This window comes from Oxyura jamaicensis, chromosome 6 (genome assembly GCF_011077185.1).
Source record: "Oxyura jamaicensis isolate SHBP4307 breed ruddy duck chromosome 6, BPBGC_Ojam_1.0, whole genome shotgun sequence".
Taxonomy (NCBI): Eukaryota; Metazoa; Chordata; class Aves; order Anseriformes; family Anatidae; genus Oxyura; species Oxyura jamaicensis.
This window is the reverse complement of record NC_048898.1, coordinates 16,382,275-16,402,190: the sequence shown is the minus strand read 5'-3', so window position 1 is coordinate 16,402,190 and position 19,916 is coordinate 16,382,275. Positions and strand designations below refer to the sequence as shown.

The window sequence follows — 19,916 nt, the reverse complement described above, 5'->3', positions numbered from 1 at the left end:
GCTGGGGTTAGGTCCAATACCTTCCTCCTTTAGGGAGTGCCTCTTGCAGTTAAATGGCTTTGGTACAGGTGGAGCTCTGTCTGGCAAAGCAGTGCATAAACTCATAATGTACCTCATGACCAGTCTTTAGCAGTCTGTAATGTTAAACTGGGCAATTAAAGTAGTGCTTGCCACACCTTCAGTACACGAGGCAGGGTCCTCTTGCACTGTTCTTAATTGCATGTGCTAGCTGATATCTACAAGCATGTTCCAGGCTCCTGCTGGATTCTTCCCATGCCTCTGTAAGGCATGCAGTATTTGTGCAGAAAGGTTATAAGGTGTAGGGTGGTGGGGTGAGGAGAGGGAAGCCCCTGCCCAAATGCTCTCTGCTGACCTCCAAGTGTTGCTGAACTGACCCAGAGTGGTGGGGACTTTAGGCTTTCTTTTTTTTTTTTTTTTTTCCCCCTCTCCAGGTCTTTACTTCCCTTTGCTGGGTCTCACTTATTCTCTTTGATTTGCTTTCTTTAAGTGAGTGTGATTTCTTGTGTCAGTAACTTCTCTAGCTTATTGTGAATGGAGATAACATGCACGCCTGGAGATAACATGCTAGCCTTGTACTCAGCCTTTGTCACCCTCCTGAACAGAACAGCTTTCCTTCATCTGCAGGAGTCTAAATGTCTACAGTGACCCAGAACACCTTTAGTTTAGCTGTACAACCATGTGGTATGGAGGATAGAGGCAGTGCTGCCAAATTCCTTCCTTCATCTAGGCTGTGGTGAAGCCAAGATCATGCTTTTTTTTTTTTCATGCTTTTATTTATTGGTGTTCACCAATAAAACATCTGAAGCTGGTTCTTCTGTAAGTGGTGCTTTTTATTATTAAACTTCTTACATCATAATACAAGCATATTTCAGAGTGGAGAACTATACAGTATGTTACATGTTATAAATATTTCTGAAAATACATGAATATATTTCCTATAATGCTGTAATTAGAGTGCTAGTTCATATTATTTAAAAAAACTGAAATAAGGGGGTGGGGGAATGGGGAAATACCAGTCCATGACTGTCTTAAAAAAAACTAAGTCCAGTTCTGCACTGATTCACATTCCTCATGGCCTCTGTAAAGCTGGGGAGATAAAGGAGGGTGTAAGTTAAAGCAAGATTTTCAGCCCCCTGCAGTTATGGAGTTATACAGACTATTCACAGAATAATCAAGTTATAAATCTTTCTAGCTTTGGGTGAAGCTAGCAAGATATACAGTGAATAACCAAGTCTCACAACAGCAGCTACAACTAATGACAACTGAAATATTAAATGCAGCACCTTTTTTTAGGGTGCTAACTTTGAGTCAGCATGGACCTGTTTGTATGTTTGTTTTTGAGATAAGTAACAACAATCACAATGAACTTCACCTGTGAACTGCAGGTGTGCTTAGCAAGGGTGACTTGTTTTTTCCAGTGAGCAGCAGCTCTTTGCCTTGTGTTACTGCCTGCTATTAGAACTGGGATCAGACTAGCCTTCTGGGGGCTGGGGTACTCTGCATCTCACATCCTGCTCTGGCTTTGAGGACTTCAAGGGCTCCAGATGATTTGAGTGAGCAAAGGGAAGCACCTGCTACTGAAAGGCTAAGTTTGAAACTGATCCATTCCTGCCAGTATCTCAAATCTCTATTCACAGGCAAGAATGGATTTTAAGGAATTTTAAAAAGCAATGATTTAAAATGTAATTTTCTGATTTGCAATTACATTGTAACTTTAGGGCAGTAGAATACCCTTATAATAAGAGGCAAAGCTGGTTTATTTGCTTAAGACTTTACTCCACATGCATGAATTCTTGTGTTACTACCAGTAAGAGCTAGTGAGCAGAGATCACTGCACCCAGAGGACCTTCAGAAGAAGTTGCTCTCTGTCCTCTGAGTCTGAGAACAGTGGACACGCAGCAGTAAGGCAGCCCCTAAGCAGGGCCACAGCATTACACAGAATTTAGCACACCCAAAAGAACAGCCCTGGGGAAAAAAGACATGGATTATAGAGGATGTATATATTTGAATTACTCATCCTTGCAGCTCTGCTCTTTCAGAAGATGAGTATCTCAGCCTGCCAGGGAGCTGGGCTGCCTGGTGGGTGAGGTGCTGCCCTTGGTGTGCCTTCCTATCTCTCAGAAGGCCTGTTCCTGCAGAGCCACTCACTCTAATGACTTCTGCACAGGCTGCTGCTGAATTCAAGGGGAGTCTGCAGAAGGTGCAGACCCGTTGAAGTTGGTGGTGGATTTGGGAATGGACATGGAGAGAAAAAATTTACACCATTTTTTTTCCTGTTGGAGTTGAGTAAAACTGCAGAGATGGCAGGATGCTGCCCTGAAGGAAGGAGCTCTGCTGGGGACAAGCAGACAGCAAGTCAAACCCCCATAGGAATGTAGCTGCCCATCCCTGCAGCACCCAGCAAGGAGCCCCTCACCCCCTCAGGATGCTGCTGTCTCCTGTGAGGCTTAAGTTTATTTCAGCTGGAGGTGGTCCCCACAAAGCAATGACAACTTAAAAGCTTCATTGGTTTGGGTAGTTCTGTTCTGAAACCAGATAGGAGGAACAGTTACCAAATCTTATTTGAAAGTCTCTCTTGGTTATACTGCCAAGATGTGGGCTGCAGCTTGATTCTGTGTATACTTCAGTTTCAGGAGCAAAGTCATATGTAGCTGAGCACGTGTCTGTCCTCGGACCTTTCTTCACCTCCCCCTTCCATCTTTCCCTTTCAGTGCTCAAGCCAGAGTTGCTCTGTCAACAGCTGGAGGATGCATGGTGCACAAAACAACCCTGGGCTTTTCAATTTTGTGTCCATTGCTGCTCTCACTTCTCCTTTCTGAAACAGAAACACATTGTGAACATGAGAGAGAGAAAGGGATTCTCTGCATTTACCCAGTGGGCTGAGTTGAGGTGGAAGATGAGGAGGAGTCTGTTTTGATAATGGGCAGATGGTTTCTTAAGACACATGGCTGGCTTATTATTTGGGGCTCTTCTGACTGAGTGCAGATAATTGAATTTTCTGATGTACTTCTTTAGTGCAATGCAAAACACCTGTAAACACCTGTGTGATACCGACTAAAGGACTATGGTTGCCTTAAATTGACTGTGTTAAAAAAGAAAGGGGGGGGGGAGGGGGGAAGGTGAGATGTCTTCTGTTAATGCAAGGGTATATGGGCTAGTCAATTTGAACTTCAAGAATCTGTCCTGTTCCTGTCTTTGCATGTTGGAGGATGTTGGGAAGAAGGAACAGAATTGCATTATTTCTGTGCTGTGTGGAGACAAAAAAGAAAAGGAAAAAAAAAAAAAAAAAGGACCTGCTGTTTTACCTATTTTACCTTGTTCCGGTTGATTCAGGTTATCAGAAAGGCCATATGTTTTCATTCTTCATGTTTTGCCCCAGAACGATCATGGAGTTCCTCTCAGTTTTCCTCAGCTCTGAAGTCGTAATATCTGGCCTTAACAAATTAAAAAAAAAAAATACAATTAAAGTTGACAGCAGTCAGAACGCACGGTGGTGTTTTAGTATTAATAGGCCTTGCATATGTACCCCACATCCAAGCAGCACCCTCACCAGTCAGAGCTGGTCAGCAGCTTCCCCCGCACCAGTCAGAAATTCCAAAACAGGCCAATTACTTGTGGCAGCATCCAAAAGGAGGAAAACAAAAACAAACAAAAACGCAACCAAACAAAAAACCTGTGTTTTCTGCCTAGCTAAAGGTCAAGGAAGAGACTGCTGGGCAAATGTCACAGGGAAGTTAAAAATTCTGGCCTGAAGGAGTAAATAGGAAATAAAGAATTTTAAAGAACAGGACTAAGCTAGCTGCTGTGGACTGTCTCCATCTTAATTCTTTTGTTCGTTATTTATTGCTTCCAAGTGTAAGACATCCTGTTTGGTTTGAGCTTAGGCCTCCAAGACTTAGGAAAGAGAAACCTCCTTGAAAAGGTTTTTTTAACCTTTATAAAAATAACTGCTGTTTAAGAAAGAGGAGCTATGAGCTTTTTTTTAATGCACTGCTTCAAATCTATTCAAAACTACTTATGGATAGATAACAATTAACAGCTATCTTCAATTTGAAAAACTGTTCAAGTCAAAGCTACAACTGATGTGGTGCAGACTTTTATTTCCTAGCTACTGATTTATTTTCTTTATAATCTAAATGTTGGAGTGTTTCTGTTTCATTGACCTTTTAAGTATTTTGCAGTGAAATGGCCAAATTTGTACCTTGATGCTTCTCTTTAATCCTTTGGCTGCGTCTGAACACTGAGATCCCCCTTGGTAGTAACCTTCCCTCTGAAGAGCAATGTTCAAATGTGGGTCTGCAAGCTCTAAGGGTTTTTTTAGCCTTCATGCGGGGTAGTTCTGAACAGGGTTTTGTCATGTTGGAGTTGTGCTGTCCTTCCTCACTCACTTTGCCCTAACCACCAAGTAGTTGTCATACAGCTCTGAACTTTCCGTGGCTGTCAGGGTGAAACTAACATCCTATCTTTTCACGAACATGAAAGATAGCATAACTTGAGGTTAGCTCAAGCCCACGCAGCTACCTTAAAGCTGCAACTCCCATAGATAAATAGGTGGATGTGTCTGAACAGGAATGCCAGGCTGGGATTGTCCAAAGCTTCCCAAATTAGATCTTGCCCTAGGAAGGGACTCTGGGATAGAGTCAGTAAAGCTCCTGAGCTCAATTCCTTTTATCGAAATGGCTGGGATGAGAACAACTGCTGAGCCAGGCTGCTTCCCAGCTGCAGTCAGGATGAACAGCGGGGGACTGAAAGTCGCCTCTGTCCTCAAAGGGAGCTGGGAAAAATAAGGAAAAATGACTTAAAGGTGTTTATATGCTTCAGCTTGACCCTGGATTTCTGAGGACTGGTAGCAACACCGATCTAGCCAGAGACAATTTCACATGTATTTAATGATGTTAGATGGACTGACAATAAATGAGCAATAAATTTACCAAGGTGGGCTCCAGCAGAACCTGCAGCCCAGCTTTCACAGCCTAGGCTGGATTCTCTCTGTTCTGCTTAAAACAGCATCAGACTGTGCAATTGTTCAATGAGGGCGAATATCTGACCTTCTGATGCTCAACTACCCTTTGAGAACAGTCTTCTGTCACTAAAGCCAGTCACAGTGGAAGGTGAGAAGTTATTTTCTTGGGGACCATTTGAGCTAGAAGTAAGCTCCTTGCTCTTTATGGAGGGTTCATTCTGCAATGACTGGAGGAAGAAATCTACATTTCTGCTGAGTGTCAGATCCAGGTCTGTGTGTTGTTAAGTTCATAACACCACGATCAAGAAATTCATCAGCTTGTTCTGGCCCTCTGTACAAAACAGTCTTTGCTTTGAGGTAGTAAAAATGCTAGCAGGAAAAAGAAAATGAAATGAAAACCTGAGCGTGTTTGGAACAATGTATGAGAAACCACTGAGCCTTGTGCCAGTGTGTTTACCTTGGCAGGCCCCCATCTCTCCCTCTGGAAGAACCAAATTCTCTCTCTACTATGAGAATTCTTTTGTGGATGTTTTTAAAAGAAAGGGAAAAAAAAAAAAAAAACCACCACCCTGGAGCAGATCATTCATCATAAACAGAGTGGGAGCATGAAAGGGGATTTGCTTTGACCTAGTTACAAAAACAAAAACAAAGAGACTTTCTCTAATTGCCTGAATGACTCAAGTGGGACTGAGTGTCAAAAGCAACAAATCTCTGCTTCCTTCAGAGCTATATGCTAATACAGGACACTGGGCTCTAGCCTGCTCCAGTTCAAGACCTCGTGCGATGTCTCTGAGCCTGAGGAAGCCTGGATAAGCAAAAGCCAGCCAATTCTGAATGCCTGCATGTACAAACAAGACCAGGAGCCAGGACAAACATGTTTCAAAAATTATAACAAAGACAGTGGCTTTAAATGCTGAGACTATCAGGGCTTCAACACTTGCTTTGCCAAGAGCTGTAGACAGGTACTACCGTAGGAAGCACCTGGCTTTCTATCTAGCAGCATTTGCAGGGCTGTTGCTGATCCACAAAGGCTTAAAGGCTTAACCTTTTATTTTAAATGAGTCAATGTAGCTAGGTATCCAAAATGCCATCGGAGAAAGGTGCCCAGCTTTTCCAGGCACCATGAAAAGCTCAGTGGCGATGCATTGCTACTGCAGGACGTGGGCTAGAATCACAGAATGGTTTGGGTTGGAAGGGGCCTTAAAGCTCACCTAATTCCAACCCCCTACCATGGGCAGGGACACCTCCCACTAGATCAGAAAGGCAAGAGCAAATACAGAACAGAGCTGGGAAGCAAGAGAAGAGGGAACAGAGGGATTTAACAGGCATGGGCAAGGTGTGTGTGGAAATATGTGTCAGAGAAAGCCATTTATCAGCTGAAGGAAGCAGTCTGGAAAATTCAGTGTGCAAGGTCTTTGGGTCTTGAAGGTCAGTTCCAGTCAGGTAAAGAAATTTCTCTTTGGTGTCTCATTCTCCAGCATTCCCGTGACAGTTTTAGTCATTCAATATACATGCAAAAATAACAAAAGAGATTTAGGAGCTACTGGGGCGGCCTTTCTGTGTGAGAGCATTGATTTATCTAGCCTGTAATTGTCAGGCAGGGAGCCCTGGCAGCATCCTCAGCCCTCCAGAGAAAAGGCCAAGCAGGAGGTTACAGCGACAGGACTTTTCTGAAGCCCAAATAAAGTCTCAGTTTTTTATATTTAGAGGGAAGGTTCACAAGAGTTTCAATGTTTTCCCCAGCTGGTTCACCATCTATTTTAGATGGAACTGTTTGATCTCTTTCTGCTTTGTGTTTCTTTCAGTTTCCCAAACAATGGGAGGAAGCTTGCCTGTTACGTGTGTTTGGGCCCCAACTAAGCTTTTCCCAGCTGGAAAAATCACTCCATGAACTGCAGAGGTGGTTTTTTTTTTCTTTTTCTTTTTTCCCCCAGCTGTAATTACAAGATTCCCAATTCCCTTATGAGTCTTGTAAGGTAGGAACAAGCTATCCAAGAGGGAACAATGGGACATTCCTGAGAGCTTAAACAACTGCCTTTTCCCTACCATCGCCCCCTCTAAAACCCGAGGAGGGCTTAAGCACATCCGAGCTGTTCCCCTCAAGGTTACTGAAACCTCAGCTGAAAAAACACAGGGAGGTGCCCAGTTCTCTATGTAATGCTCCTGCTTTGGTGAATAGGATACCCAAGCTCTTCCTGTTACCCGCTTATGTACACAAACACCACAAATCCAGCAGGCCAGCTGGGAGGACTTGGTGAGCACGCAGAGTATCTGTGCAAAGGGTGGCTGGCAGTGCTGTTGTCATCTCTGACAGACCCGGTGCTGTACAGCTCAGGTGCCAGGACAGGACCAGCCCAACAGACAAAATTCCCTGAGGACCAGCACAGATCTCCTAACAGAAATAGTAGTTAGGTGATGGAATGGCTCTGGCTGGTGGTGAATGGGGGTGAGCACCTTCTTTTGGGTACCCTAATGTCTCCGTTATTCTCACACAGGTAACATCATCCAGGTGGGATCTTAAAGCACCTGGGCGCTAAGGAAGCAAATGTGCTGGCCAGAACCCCCATATGTGACAGAGAGAAGGTAAGGAGGGGTCTTCTGCTTTGAAAAATGAGCAACCAAAGGTAAATCTCTCACCAGCTCCTCTCAACACCAAGTGAAATCCTCCTGCAGCCCTGCCTTACCTGTACAACTGTGGGCACGACCTCTTCAGAGCAGCGGAGGACAGCCCCAGCTTGCTCTGGTTTCTCAGCCGTGTCTTCCTCATGAGATCTCTCATTCTCCCCCAGGCATGGCTCTCACCCTAGGGAGCAAAAAGAAACCATAACTTGAAGGACCAGAGGGCAGTTGCTGGCCACCTTACAATACTTTGGGTACTCCATGTTGATGGGAAGGGCTTCCACTAGGGACATATGTCCATAGCAAGAGCTTCAGTCCTGACAGAGCTGGTGCAGGGCTGTCCGTCATCTCTGACAGACACGGTGCTGTACAGCTCAGGTGCCAGGATAGGACCAGCCCAACAGACAAAATTCCCTGAGGACCAGCACAGATCCCCACAGTTTAACAGCTCACCAGTGCATATGGTGCCTTGCTTTGAGCTACTTTACTTTGGAGAGATGGGAAGAACCTTGTTTTTAGTTCAGCCTAGGTTGTCTGGGGTCAGGTCTCACAAAGGAGATTTTAACACCCTGCAGTGGTGCCTGGTAGCCAGCCTGTACCTGCAGAGGGCACAATGGAACAGGATGGATCAACCACCAGTAGTAGTGCCCTTCTTGTATTTGTCCCATAATGTTTCTGTGCATAGGCCCTGCTGTTCCTTCCGACTTCACGTTGCAGAGAGTGAGAGCACTTCACTGGAGAGTGTTGAGTAGCTGCCTAAAGGCACGTTTTACCTTATTGTTATACTGTACTAAAGGAAAATAAAAGTTGTTTGTTTTTTTACCTACTTATATGCACCCTGGGAGGTGGAGGTGGGGGGGCAGTAGCTTTACATAGCAAACAACCCAAAAAAACCAGCTTGGCTCTTTTCTCTTTTCTATTAGGCCAGGTGCCTTGGTATCAGCCCTTTTCAAGGTGTCAACTTTTTGTGGACCATGAATTAGAAGAGATCAGGCCTTTGTTTCTGTGTCACGTCTGCAAGCCACAGCTATAGGGCGCTTACATTTGAAATGCTAATAGTGATTATCAGGAGGTCAGGGATTCTCATGAGGCTCTCCCTAATGTTTGCTCTCTTAGGACTGAACTCATTTAGACTCATGAACTCAGAAGGAACCACGTATCAAAAATTTTCAATTTCTTTTTTCTATATTGTTTTAAATTTCCTAAAATAATGGCTGGAAACTTTGGGAACAGAGTGAAAAAGATCATATCCTAGGGCTAACGTGATGAGCAGAAATTATGTCAGTGCCCATTTCAGTTAAGTTCTCAGTGCCATTGTCACGTCTGGGGCATTGTCTTGCCGTCTCGAGGTGCCTTCCTACTGTGCCACCAGCAGAGCCATTGCTCTGTGAGTTGTGGCCAGCTCGGGAGCACAGCTTGGCAGCTGTTGCAGTAATTCTTGAGGCTCTGCTAAGTTTTCAGTTCAAAGTTTCAGATGAGGTCAGGGGCTCACATGAAAACTGCACCACTGGTGTCTCTGCTATTGAGTTAATTGCCAGTAAGTAGGACTGTTTACTCATGGAAATATCAAACCTTTGTGTTTATTACTAGGATTAATGTGAGCTTTGAAGGCCTCAGCGGTTCACTTGCTGCGCTGGTGTCCCAGATGAGCCAGCACTGCTACCAGCACAGGAAGCCAGAGCAGTTGCCTGTTCCTGAAGGCTAGCTAGCTGGTGCCTGCAGTGGGACTGGGAGAACAACAGACCATGTGCAGTAAGTCATAATAAGGACGCATGTGGTCTGTTACTTTTATAGTAAACTTTGGGGTCAGTGAAGCTCTTTGGTTTTTGTGAAATGCTGTGCACTTCAGAGGCTTGGCCCATGACAAAGCAGATACAAGTGAAATACATTCCAGAAAGGCAATACATACCGAGCAGTTCTTGCTGGTGTCCAGACCCTAAAAACAAAGGGAAATAAACTGGTAAATAACATGGCAGTGAGACCACCTCACAGTGCTGGTAACAGGCTGGGCTCTGTTCTCAGTTCTGCCCTAGGCTTCACCCATGGGCTTGTTCAAGTCCTGTATCTCTTTGCGGTTCTGTCCCTCACATGTGCATGATAATCTCTTCTAAACTTTTGCCTCTTTTTTTGTATTTAGACTGTCACTTCATGTACCTAGCACCTCAATTGGTGTGGCAGGATCCCCACACAGTACTGCAGCTGTAGAAGGAAAGGGGGCACTTCATGCTTAGAGTACAAAATGAGGAGCAATGAAACTAAGGTGTGGTGTAACAAGACAGTGCTAAGATTCAGCTTAAGGAGTGTGGATCTTGATTCTGCAGTCCTGTGAAGTCATCATGGGACTGTGATGCCTGAAATAATGCTCAAACCCAGAGTTTTGCTAGACACAAGTACTGAACACCTTTCAGGATTCATCTTTGACTGGGTTCCTGAAGTTCATCCAAATGTTCACAACCCATTTGCAACTTTGGGTGGAAACTTCATGAGAAAGTCTTTCCCGTGAGAGACCTACTCCTTCCTTTTTCCTGTAGAGCTGGGAATACTCTGATTAGGGCCTCTGCCCTGGCATTTCAGCACTTCTGATCCCCACTGGAACAGCAAAGTGCTGAGGCAGCCACAAACAATGGGAAAGAGAGGGAGAGGAAAAACATTCATCCTGGCTTCTTTGGAATTCAGTGATAGAGTTTCCCTGAAACAAGCTTTGGGGACTGCTGTTAATTACACTGATATGCAGCCAGTCTGGCAGTACGTGTTGCCAGCTATGGACTGACACACAGAAATTTTTATATGGTAATTAATGTGTGCTTGGTTTATTCCTGTTAGCAGCAGTAGTGAAGGCTCTTACAACTGACTTCATGCATCAAACTACCTGGAGTTAGTGAGGGCTAAAGCCCATGTTGCTGCCTGCAGTGCTCCTTTCCCCTGCACCAGGTATTTGTTCTGTGCCTTTCTTGCCCCATCAGCATATCCATCATCATCATTTAAGCCTAGGATCAGATACATACACCCTGCCCCACGCAGCCCCAGCTCTGGTCAGGAGCAGGCAATGTTGGCTTGTTCTCCTGGTACCCTGCTCTGCACTTGTATGAGCAGAACTTCTTCCTGCTTCCCCCGCCGACCCCACTCAGAGCCTGGTTCCAAGTTTATCACTCACCTTTCTTGCTGCAGGGTCCTTTGACGGAAAAGCCTGCCCCTCAGCCATGCTACCAGCTTCTGTGAACTCATTCTCCTTGTTGTTCCTATTGTTTGACAGCTTCCTGAGCCCCGACATTGGCTGGCTGTTTCCTGATTCCGGGTATCTCTCACTTCCTGCAATGAAACATAAGGACTTGTTCACGTTTCTCAGCAGTGTCCCGCTAGGACGACCTCTGGACAGTGCTGGCAAAACTGGATGAGACCCCTTAGGACTTCCTAATGGGATGAAACCTTTTGTGTCCTCATGACACGCTTTAATGCAAAGAAGGGAAATGATTCAAGCAAGTGTCTGGCCAGGGCAAACTTTCTAATGGCTTCCTCAAGATCTTATTTTCCTTCTGGACCTGCTCTGAAACTGTCAGGGAAGAGTCTGAGCCTCAGCACTAGAGATCCCAAAGGCCATTTATAGCAACTTAGTCCTGTTAGGAGGTGTTGATGTGGTGTTTCACCAGGTATGAAGGCAGGCTTAAGTCCAGGGTTTGAAATGAACTAATCAGCCTCATTTAGTGGGCTGATTCACATCTAATGTTGGATCCAGAGCTTCCAGGTGGTTTTATTGTCAGTAGTCTTAGCCTAGTCTTTCTCAGCTTTCTGGAAAAGTTGGTCTCTGGATCCAAGCCTTGCAGCTGGGACTTATTTCCACTTAGTCTATAGAGTAAGCCGTCCTCCAGGAGCATGTTCTGTGCCTGCTTGAGAGGGTAGGAGACTAATAACAGGCATAAGGCTTTCCACCTTGGATCAAATCACGTCCCAGCTGGGAGGAATTTAAAGCCACGTGGAGGACTTACACTAATGGACTCAAGCAGGTATGCCAAGTTTCCAAAAGAGAGTGACATTTGATAACATATTTGTCCCAATATCTGTAGCCTCTGCTACAGTGGGCAAGAAATCCTGCTTCACACATGTGAAGAGCAATCCTAGATGTAGGCAGAGTATTTTAAAAAGCATCTCTTAGTGGAACTAAGCCTTAGCTGGGAAGCTGACACTTTGCTCTGTTCCCATCTGTCTGTCCTAGGGAAAAGGAAGCTGCTGGTCAGCTTATCTCACCAGCTGGTGACAAGCAGGAGGGCAGGTTAGAGGCAGTCGAACTCACCGCTGCAGCCACTCAGCTTTTCGGTGTTGGCTCCTATTTCTGGGATGATGGAAAGATCAGAAGGGTTTCCCGTCTGAACCAAGAGGCTGTGAGGTCTGCTCCTCCCCGCGAAAAATGTCTTCACGTCTTGGTACGAGTTGAGGAACACGCTGGCAGCTCCGCAGGAGCAATGCTGCATGAGGTACTCCTACACCAGACAAGAAGAAAGCATGCAGACTCTCAGGCAGCTCGAGGTAACGGGCAATGCAATGGCTCAGGTGAATTGCAAGCATTCAAGCCCTGGGATGCTCAGCCTTGTCCCAAGACCCAGACAAATGATTTAACTCCCTGAAAAACTGAGCAGCCTGGAGGTGGTAATGCAGAGTTTTCATGGGTTTGTTGGTGTTTAACTTGAATTGCCTGATACTCGGCATCTTTTGTGTTTGTTTCCCAGAAAGAGCTGAAGACAAGTTTCTAAACACATAGCTGCTCAGCTGAGGCAATTGTGTAAATAAACAGATCCATTATAACAGTGACTCACATTTTATGATAATGTTATTTGATTTGGAACACGCACAGACAACAGTATCTTGTATTTTTATTGATGGGAAGCCATGGTTTGCTTACGTGTTATCAAACATTCACTGTATGTGGTACTTTAGCTGGTATACTTCTGTAGCTGATGTGGTGGAAAGGGGAGATTTTCAGCCTTGCACAGTCATGTTGTGCAAGAGTTTAGGAGGGCAGGAAGCAAGGGCAGCTTTATACAGTCAAAGTGAAAAGAGAATCAAACTGTGTTGGAACTTGGACAAGCCAACACCAGTTTAGACCCACAAGTGATTGACAGTTTTGATGTAATATCTCATTTGGATATGTTGCCACAGTAGTGTGGCACTTTGCAATACCTATGCCTTTGGCGGGTGCTTTGAAAATCTGATGAAATATCTTGCTTTTGGCCTAGGGCATTGAGGACTTCCTTTTAAAGCAAAGGATGTGGAGTAACTGTGTTCTCTGCACATCCCAGGGTCAACACTTTTTTTTAAAAAAAAATCCATGGTTCCTTTGGTAAAAGCTGTGTTCTGCACAGAATTTTGCAAAAGATTAACTACTTCTCTGGGCAAGACATGCTTAGGAAAGTTATGACAAAAGGTTTCTCAAATGTTTGAGGTTTTCAGTCATCCTACCTGGTGAAGGCTAGTCCTGTGAGTTATGGCCTGCCATCAGCTTTCTGTATTATAAACTGCCTGGTGCTCTATAGAATAAATCAGTATAGCTCTATCAATTTTAGGAAGCTGTATTGTCTGAGTGCTTCTGGAATTATCATCAGTTTCTGTCAAGTTGTCTGTACAGCTCTCAGGAACATCATTGGGAACATACTATCCCCATAATCAGCTCTTAATACCCCACTAACCCATTTCTGTGCTGGGATTTGTGTCTTGGGCATGGAAACCTTTCCATGCTCTCACTCTGCATGGAGAGTGAATGTGGTTTGGAAAGTACCCTGAGGATGCCCCCAGATTGTGATGTGGACAGCAACTACCATGTCCCTGGGGGTTACAGTGGTTCTGGGGGTAATGAGGGTTCTGGGGGTAATGGGGGTATCAGTGGTTCTTTTCTACACAGAGGTGCTATGGGACTGAAGAAGAAAATGATTGAGAGCTACTTGGATATAGGAGACAGGCACCACAAGGATACCTGAGAGAGAGCACCATTTTGTAGAAAAAATGCTGTGTGTTATAGTTAGGGGTCCAATTCCCTGCTGAACATTATGGGACTTAGGCAGTTGAGAAGGCTGTGGTGAGAGACCTTGGAAAATACTGAAAAGACCTGTTTCAAATATTTACATAAAAGAACAGTACCTTTCATTTCAGTGGGAGCTGGGAGGAGGAGGCCTTTACACCAGATGAGGATTTGACCCTGAATTTTCAGCTTGGAAGAGTTACTTTGAGCAATGACTCAGTTGTAGAGCTTCAGGAAATGTGCTAACCAGGCTCTGAGTAGGAGGCTGCATTCCTCTGAGAATCGGAGATGGGTACATGGAAATGACAGGCTACGCTGTTCTGCAACCTGACTCATGACTTGGCTTTGGCTCTGAGAAGGAGTCGGTCACCTACTGCAGATCCAGCCCCAGCAGGTGGGAGAGCAGCACCAGGGGAGGAATGATGCTGTCAGCAGAATGAAAGAGTCACCACAGCATGGTGGGGAAGAGATAGCCGAGTGTGACAAACCCCTTCTGTTCCTTTGGGGGTGATACAATAAATACAATGGGAAAAAGTGGGGGGTGGCAAAAAGCTGGAAACCTGGTGTGGTGGCCAAAGAAAAGGAACCAAGAATAAAAGGTGGGGTGGAACTGAACAGAGTGTACAAGGACTAAAAAAATGCTGTTTAGGAGGAAGATGAAATGATTTGAAAATTTAAGCCAAATTTCACAGCTAGCTCTGGCTGCCTTAAAAAAATAAAGAAAAAAAGACAAATGGGAACACTGAGGTGTTTCATGTCAGAGGTTTTCATTTAGCAGCTCAGAAGAGCAGGGAGGGAAAGGGAGCATCAGGGTTGGGTAGTGGTACCACCACTTCTCCTTCCTATTGTGTCCATTTTATAAAAAAATCTGGGATTTTGACAGCTTGAAATCAGAAGGAAAAGAAAGAGCTTTTAATTCAAAACACAATAGCTATGGAGGTCGATGGAAATGTTTTGTTTTGATAGCACTAACAGAAGGAGATGCCTTCCTGGGAAGTTTTCAACTGCAGAGAAGCAAAAGCTACCGGCTGAGCTGGCCGTCACCTGAGGTGAGGGGACAGTTTAACTCACCAGATGCAAGCAAATGGCAACTAGGACACCTGAGAGCAAAAATGAACAAGAAGGCCGACCTAAGGGAAGCTGAGCCCACCATGGTGGGCAAAGGTTCCTTGAAGGCCAGAACACCCAGACTAGGTGGGTATGGGGTCAAGGAAATTAGCATCATCTCTCAGATGTACTTGAAACTTTGCATGTGGGCCTTGAGTATATCATTTAATGAAAGATTCTCTGGTGTCTGCTTACCTCTTTTAGCTGGCTCATCTTGTGCGCTTTCTGCAAGCTGCAGACCTGTTTCTGGAGCCGCAGGTTGTGCTCCTGCAGCTGCCCAATCTTCTCTATCAGTTGGCAAATGTGTTCCAGGTATCCCAGGCCCGATCCCAGGGCTTTGCTGTTCCCTTGATTCACCTGCAATGACAACGCAGCTTGGGCTAGGGTGCAGCGGCAGGGCAATCCTTACCAGCTCCTTGCGGTTGTGTGGGCTGGGGTGAAGACTCTCAGGCTTCCACCTGCAAGGAGCTTTGGTTGTGACCATACTGAGCTGTACGTTGCTGGCTCACGGCTCTTCTCTGGATTAGCCCCCAAGAAGCTCCATCAGAGGGACTGATCACAGGCTGATGCAAAGGGAAACCTTGTGAGAGCCTCCCAGGTTAATTTTTATTTTTTTCTTGGTGACAGCACCCCTACAAACAGGTGAAACCCTACTGCATGGTATATATGGATGGGTCCATGCACAGCCAGGGCAAATTTGGACAGATATGTGCTGCTAGCAAATACAGACAGCATCTCGCTTCCACCTTGGCGCTGCTTGCTGGCGTGCGTGTGATATCGGTAAGTAAAATAAGCCTCAGTCTTTACAAAAGCAGTACTCTAAGTTTATCTTACTTCAAAAAATAAGTTCCCTCTACAAAAGCAGGAAGCCTACTCTGTCTCCTTTCCCACAACAATCTACATTTTTGGGGAAATGCCAGCCTTGGGACTCTTCCTGTCTTTTCATTATGTCAGAAAGCTCATGGTGCGTTCAAAAATAATCAGCATTAGGATTTACTTCTCTTTAAACAAATGATGATACAATGTTGTTTATAAATAGGCGTTATTATGTCCAGATGCTTTTGTGTCCGAAGCTGGGACAGAGGTCACATGAAACCATATGAAAAGCTACAGTGACTCTGAGCCGGTCAGCCCCTCACATTCATGACTTTGGTGCTCCTCGGGCAGCGCCTGTAGGAGCGGCGACAGGACAGAGGTCACAGCCACAGAATTGAGCCCTCGGTGTACCAATGCTGCAGGAAAGGCTCCGTCCTAGGGCTCACAGGGGGAACAGAGCCCAGCTGGAGCCCGCTGAGAACAGCTGGACTCCAACGTGCACTAACCCAAGTATCTGCAAGCAGCTAGTGGTTCTGGGGTGCACAGCTTGCAGAGCCAAAGGAGCAGGATTTCCAGAAAGTACGTGTCACCTTCTGAAATTTTGGTTTTTCTTAGCTGCCCCAAGATGAGTAGTCAGAAGTTCCTCGTTCCCCTTGAAAATGTAGGCTTTCTGACACGGTGTACCCTCTTTCTGCACATTTAACTGTTCCCTTTCTGCTAGTCTGCTGCTGCAGTGACTGTTGTCCTGCACATCTGTATTGCAGGGCACATAGGGCTCAGGGAGGTAGCCCCGATTCCTAGGGTTGAAGGCTCTTGAAAGCAAATGTGTGTTTTGGGTCAGCCATGGAGAAATCTGGCTTTCAGCAAAAATTAGAGAACTTCAAACTCCTAAGAATAAATACAGGTGCCCAGAAAAAAAAAGAAAGAGAGAAGAGAAAGAGAGAGAGAAAAGTGTACAGTAGTTGCTTCAGACCCTGAGGAGAGGGGATTTACCCCAGTGGGAGACCTAAAGCAGACTGAAAGTTGGACCCAATATGCCAGAGGAACCCATTTCACAGCCCTCCTTCAGAGGATGCTCAGGACAGGCAGTTTGGGCTATTTAATAGGGAATTAATTTGCTTTTTGTTGTAGTGATCCCAGCAAGTGCAAATGAGCAGAAGGCCAACCAGGCAGTGCCTGCAGTGCTTGCAGATCCTTGTAGGGCCAGCCATCTCTGTGGTCAGCATGCAAGGGTAAAAGCTTTTAGAGGGATGCTTCACCTGCTCAGACATGGCAGGCATTCAACAAAGAAAATTTGTTGCATTTGGCAGGTTGCCCCCAAAATGGTTGCTCAGAGAAGGCCTCTCCAGAGACCCTTCCTGGACCCTTTTGTTCCGTAGACTGGAAACACCTACACATCCCTCCCTATCTTCTGGTCATACCACGTGCAGCACAGAACCTGCTCTGTCACTGGTCTGAATATTTTCCTCTCAGCAACTATCAGAGTTTTATGCTTGAAGTTGAGGGGGAGCTACCACAGGAAAACTGCAAACATTTTCCAGGAGGAGTCCCTTTCTGTCTCTGTCCTCCCAAAACAAGCTTCCCAAAACATTCACCTAATGGGGATGACATTTTTCCCATTCCCAATATGGAGATCATTAAGTAGTATTGGAACAACAGCCATGTACCCATTTTGGGGTACACGAAACCTATTGAGAAAGAAAAACATCTCACCTACTTTTTTGAAGGTGAAGATGCAGAGGATGACGTAGGCACAACTTAAAAATCAGATGGTTAAAGCTGCAATAGGAAAGCAACAATGTAATATATAAATAGGTGCCAGCTTTTGCTTTCAGGTACATAGAGGGAACCAGACCTCATCTGGAAGAAAAGGATACCAGGGCCCTCAGCCATACTGTGCCAAGCTGCTCTTGCTAAGGATTTGACCCTATGGAGTGAAGGGAACTGAAAAGAGATCTCTGCCCTTGTGAGTACTCACCTAAGTTTTGGGAACAGATTTTTAGCAAATGGAGCCCTGCTCAGTTAGCAATAAATCCTCACAGCTCTGCTAGCTCACATATTTCTTAGAAAGCCTAAAAATACAGGATCAACATATGCACTGGTAACTTTAGCTCTTATCTAGAGCCCTTTGGTCAATATTTTGACTGTTGTAAAATCACGCTTTTCTTCTGAAGTCACCAGAGTCCCTCTGTCTTGCTGCTGTATCTGAGCACTACAGAAGTATAAAGTTCAGTGGGAGCTGCAGGAAGGACAGATGTTTACCAGTCCCATGACCAACTGAGATATAATAAATATCTTTGTTACTGATCATCTACTCAGCACTCTGTCCTGCCAGACCTCAGTCCTGATCTGTTGCTTTGATGTGTTTCTGCAGTTGGGCTCGATGGAAAACAGCTCTACGCTGGACCTGGCAGCAAGAGCTGGAGCTGGTGGTGGAACTAGCTTGGAGGCAAAGCTCATCATTCAGTTGAGAGCTTGCCAATGTTCCTTGCAGTGACTTAGGTTTCTGCATTTCTTGTGATGTTCGTTGCTTTCTCTCAGTGTGTCATCCTCCCAGAGATCCCTGCCTGCTCTCCCCCACCACGTTGGCATGGCCAGCAAGGATGCCGTGCAGTGCCAACAGCCAAGGAATGTAATCACACACTGCACATCATGGGCTTGGGGCGGCTGATCAGTGACGCCATAGGTTGAGTGGGAAACATTTGTCAGTGGGAGCTGACAGCACCACAAGGCTTGTGAATAACAGGAAAGAGAGGGATCGTGCTGTATATTTCTGACTGCTCCACCCTGATGTCCAGGAGTGGTCATGCTGGCTGATAGCTTCTGGTTTCCTCCGTATGGCACGCACAGGGCAGAGCGTCACAGCTTGCTGTATCCTTCCCCTGAAACATGCCGCTCTCCAGAGAAGTATTTGACTTCTTTGGACAAGGATAATTAGTGCTATGTGATTAATAGCCTTCTTTTTTTTTTTTTTTTTTTTTTTTTTTTCCATTTAATGACGACAGTGTGCTCCCACCCTGTCTCTTCTTCTAGGGGTCTGGCTCACTTTAAATGTAAACTTTATGAAGCGCAAGGAAGTGTTTGCAAAGCAAAAGCATCAAAAGCTGTGTGTCTTCAAACTGACCCAACACATTTCATTTGGCTTAAAAGGAAATGCTTTTATTTAGGCTTCAAAGTTCTTTCATTTGTTGTTTAACAGCTTCCACTCTCTTTCATCTTTTTAAATGTAGACACTTTTCAAAATAATGACAGTTCAAAATAAAAGATCAGAAAGGTTTGTTTAAGAAGTTCCAGACTGAAATGGTGTGATGTATATTTTAAGCCAAAGCCATTCACCAAATGAATCTAAACCACCAAAACATTTGGTCTTTTCCAGCCTCTCTTTTTCAGCATTTTCCCTCTCCTTCTCTCAGAAGCAGCCTCAGCAGTGAGGGAGGCTGGAGGATGTTGGGGGCTATCCTCATCCAGCACTGTCTCATTGCTGGGCAGCAGCATGCCAGTAAGCTCAGTGCCATTGCCATTGGCACAGCCAGCGGGGTCGGGAAAACTCAGCTGCTCTCCTTATGCTTGGGACTTAATAACTCACCTATAATTAAATAATACTGTCACCTGGCATTGAGTAGACAGGCAAGAGTGCTTGCACTCTTTTATATCAATACAAATTTAATGCATTGGTAATTAATTTGAAGGGGCGTGCTGTTTGCCAAGCAGAGTGGGAATACCTTGTACTAGCCTGCTGTATTTTTTTCCATTTCCATTGACTGGTGTGGTCTCAGGGATGCACAGTAAAGGTTGGCTCCTAACAACCATGCTGCATCTTGGACAGGTGACAAGAACATGTGAAAACTGCCGTGTCAGCCTGGAGCAGGGCCTCAGCTGTGGCAAACCAAGGTGCATCCATGAGCTGTATGGACAGATGGTGATCTGGGTCTCACCCTACCCTGCCTCTGTTGCATGATGAACAGAACAATTGCATGACAGCAAGGACAGGACAACCATGTGCAGGTTTAGAGAGGGCACAAAGCTCTGTTGTTGCTGCCCCTGTGCTCTGAGGCACAAACCACAGCAGCAGCCATGGGCATTGCCTGTCATCCCAGCAGTTAGCAGAGTGCTGCTCCTGAGATACAGCAGCTTGGAGGGGCTCTGTAAAGAGGGGCAAGCTTCCCTGGTGTCCAGGTCACAGCTGTATTTATACAGCTCAGAAAACAAACAGAGAAAAGTGCTCTGGGGCACAGAGCTTTAGCGCTCAGCCAGTGAGGATATTAAAAAGGAGGGGAGATAAGCCACCGAGCCTTCATTTCCTCTTCAGCCTCTTCTAATTTATTCTATTGTTTATTTAAATGCTCTGCTTTGGGAAACTGAGGCTCCATTTCACAAGGGATT

At 45.4% G+C, this 19,916-nt stretch overlaps 1 protein-coding gene across 3 annotated transcripts in view; it reads right to left on the bottom strand.

The window, feature by feature from the left end:
* Positions 1-836: 836 nt before the first annotated feature.
* LOC118169326 overlaps positions 837-19,916 on the bottom strand; it is a 32,433-nt gene continuing 13,353 nt past the window's right edge. For 2 of the 3 annotated variants that reach the window (XM_035330552.1, XM_035330554.1), the window contains exons 3-9: positions 14,913-15,074; positions 11,892-12,078; positions 10,758-10,912; positions 9,513-9,539; positions 7,669-7,787; positions 3,336-3,455; positions 837-2,836 (exon numbers count right to left, since the gene is read on the bottom strand). In XM_035330552.1, coding sequence (XP_035186443.1) covers positions 3,359-3,455; positions 7,669-7,787; positions 9,513-9,539; positions 10,758-10,912; positions 11,892-12,078; positions 14,913-15,074 — 747 coding nt within the window. In that variant the 3' untranslated portion in view covers positions 837-2,836; positions 3,336-3,358. Of the gene's footprint in view, positions 2,837-3,326; positions 3,456-7,668; positions 7,788-9,512; positions 9,540-10,757; positions 10,913-11,891; positions 12,079-14,912; positions 15,075-19,916 lie in introns of all 3 variants that reach the window. The other variant, XM_035330553.1, reaches the window with a different exon arrangement.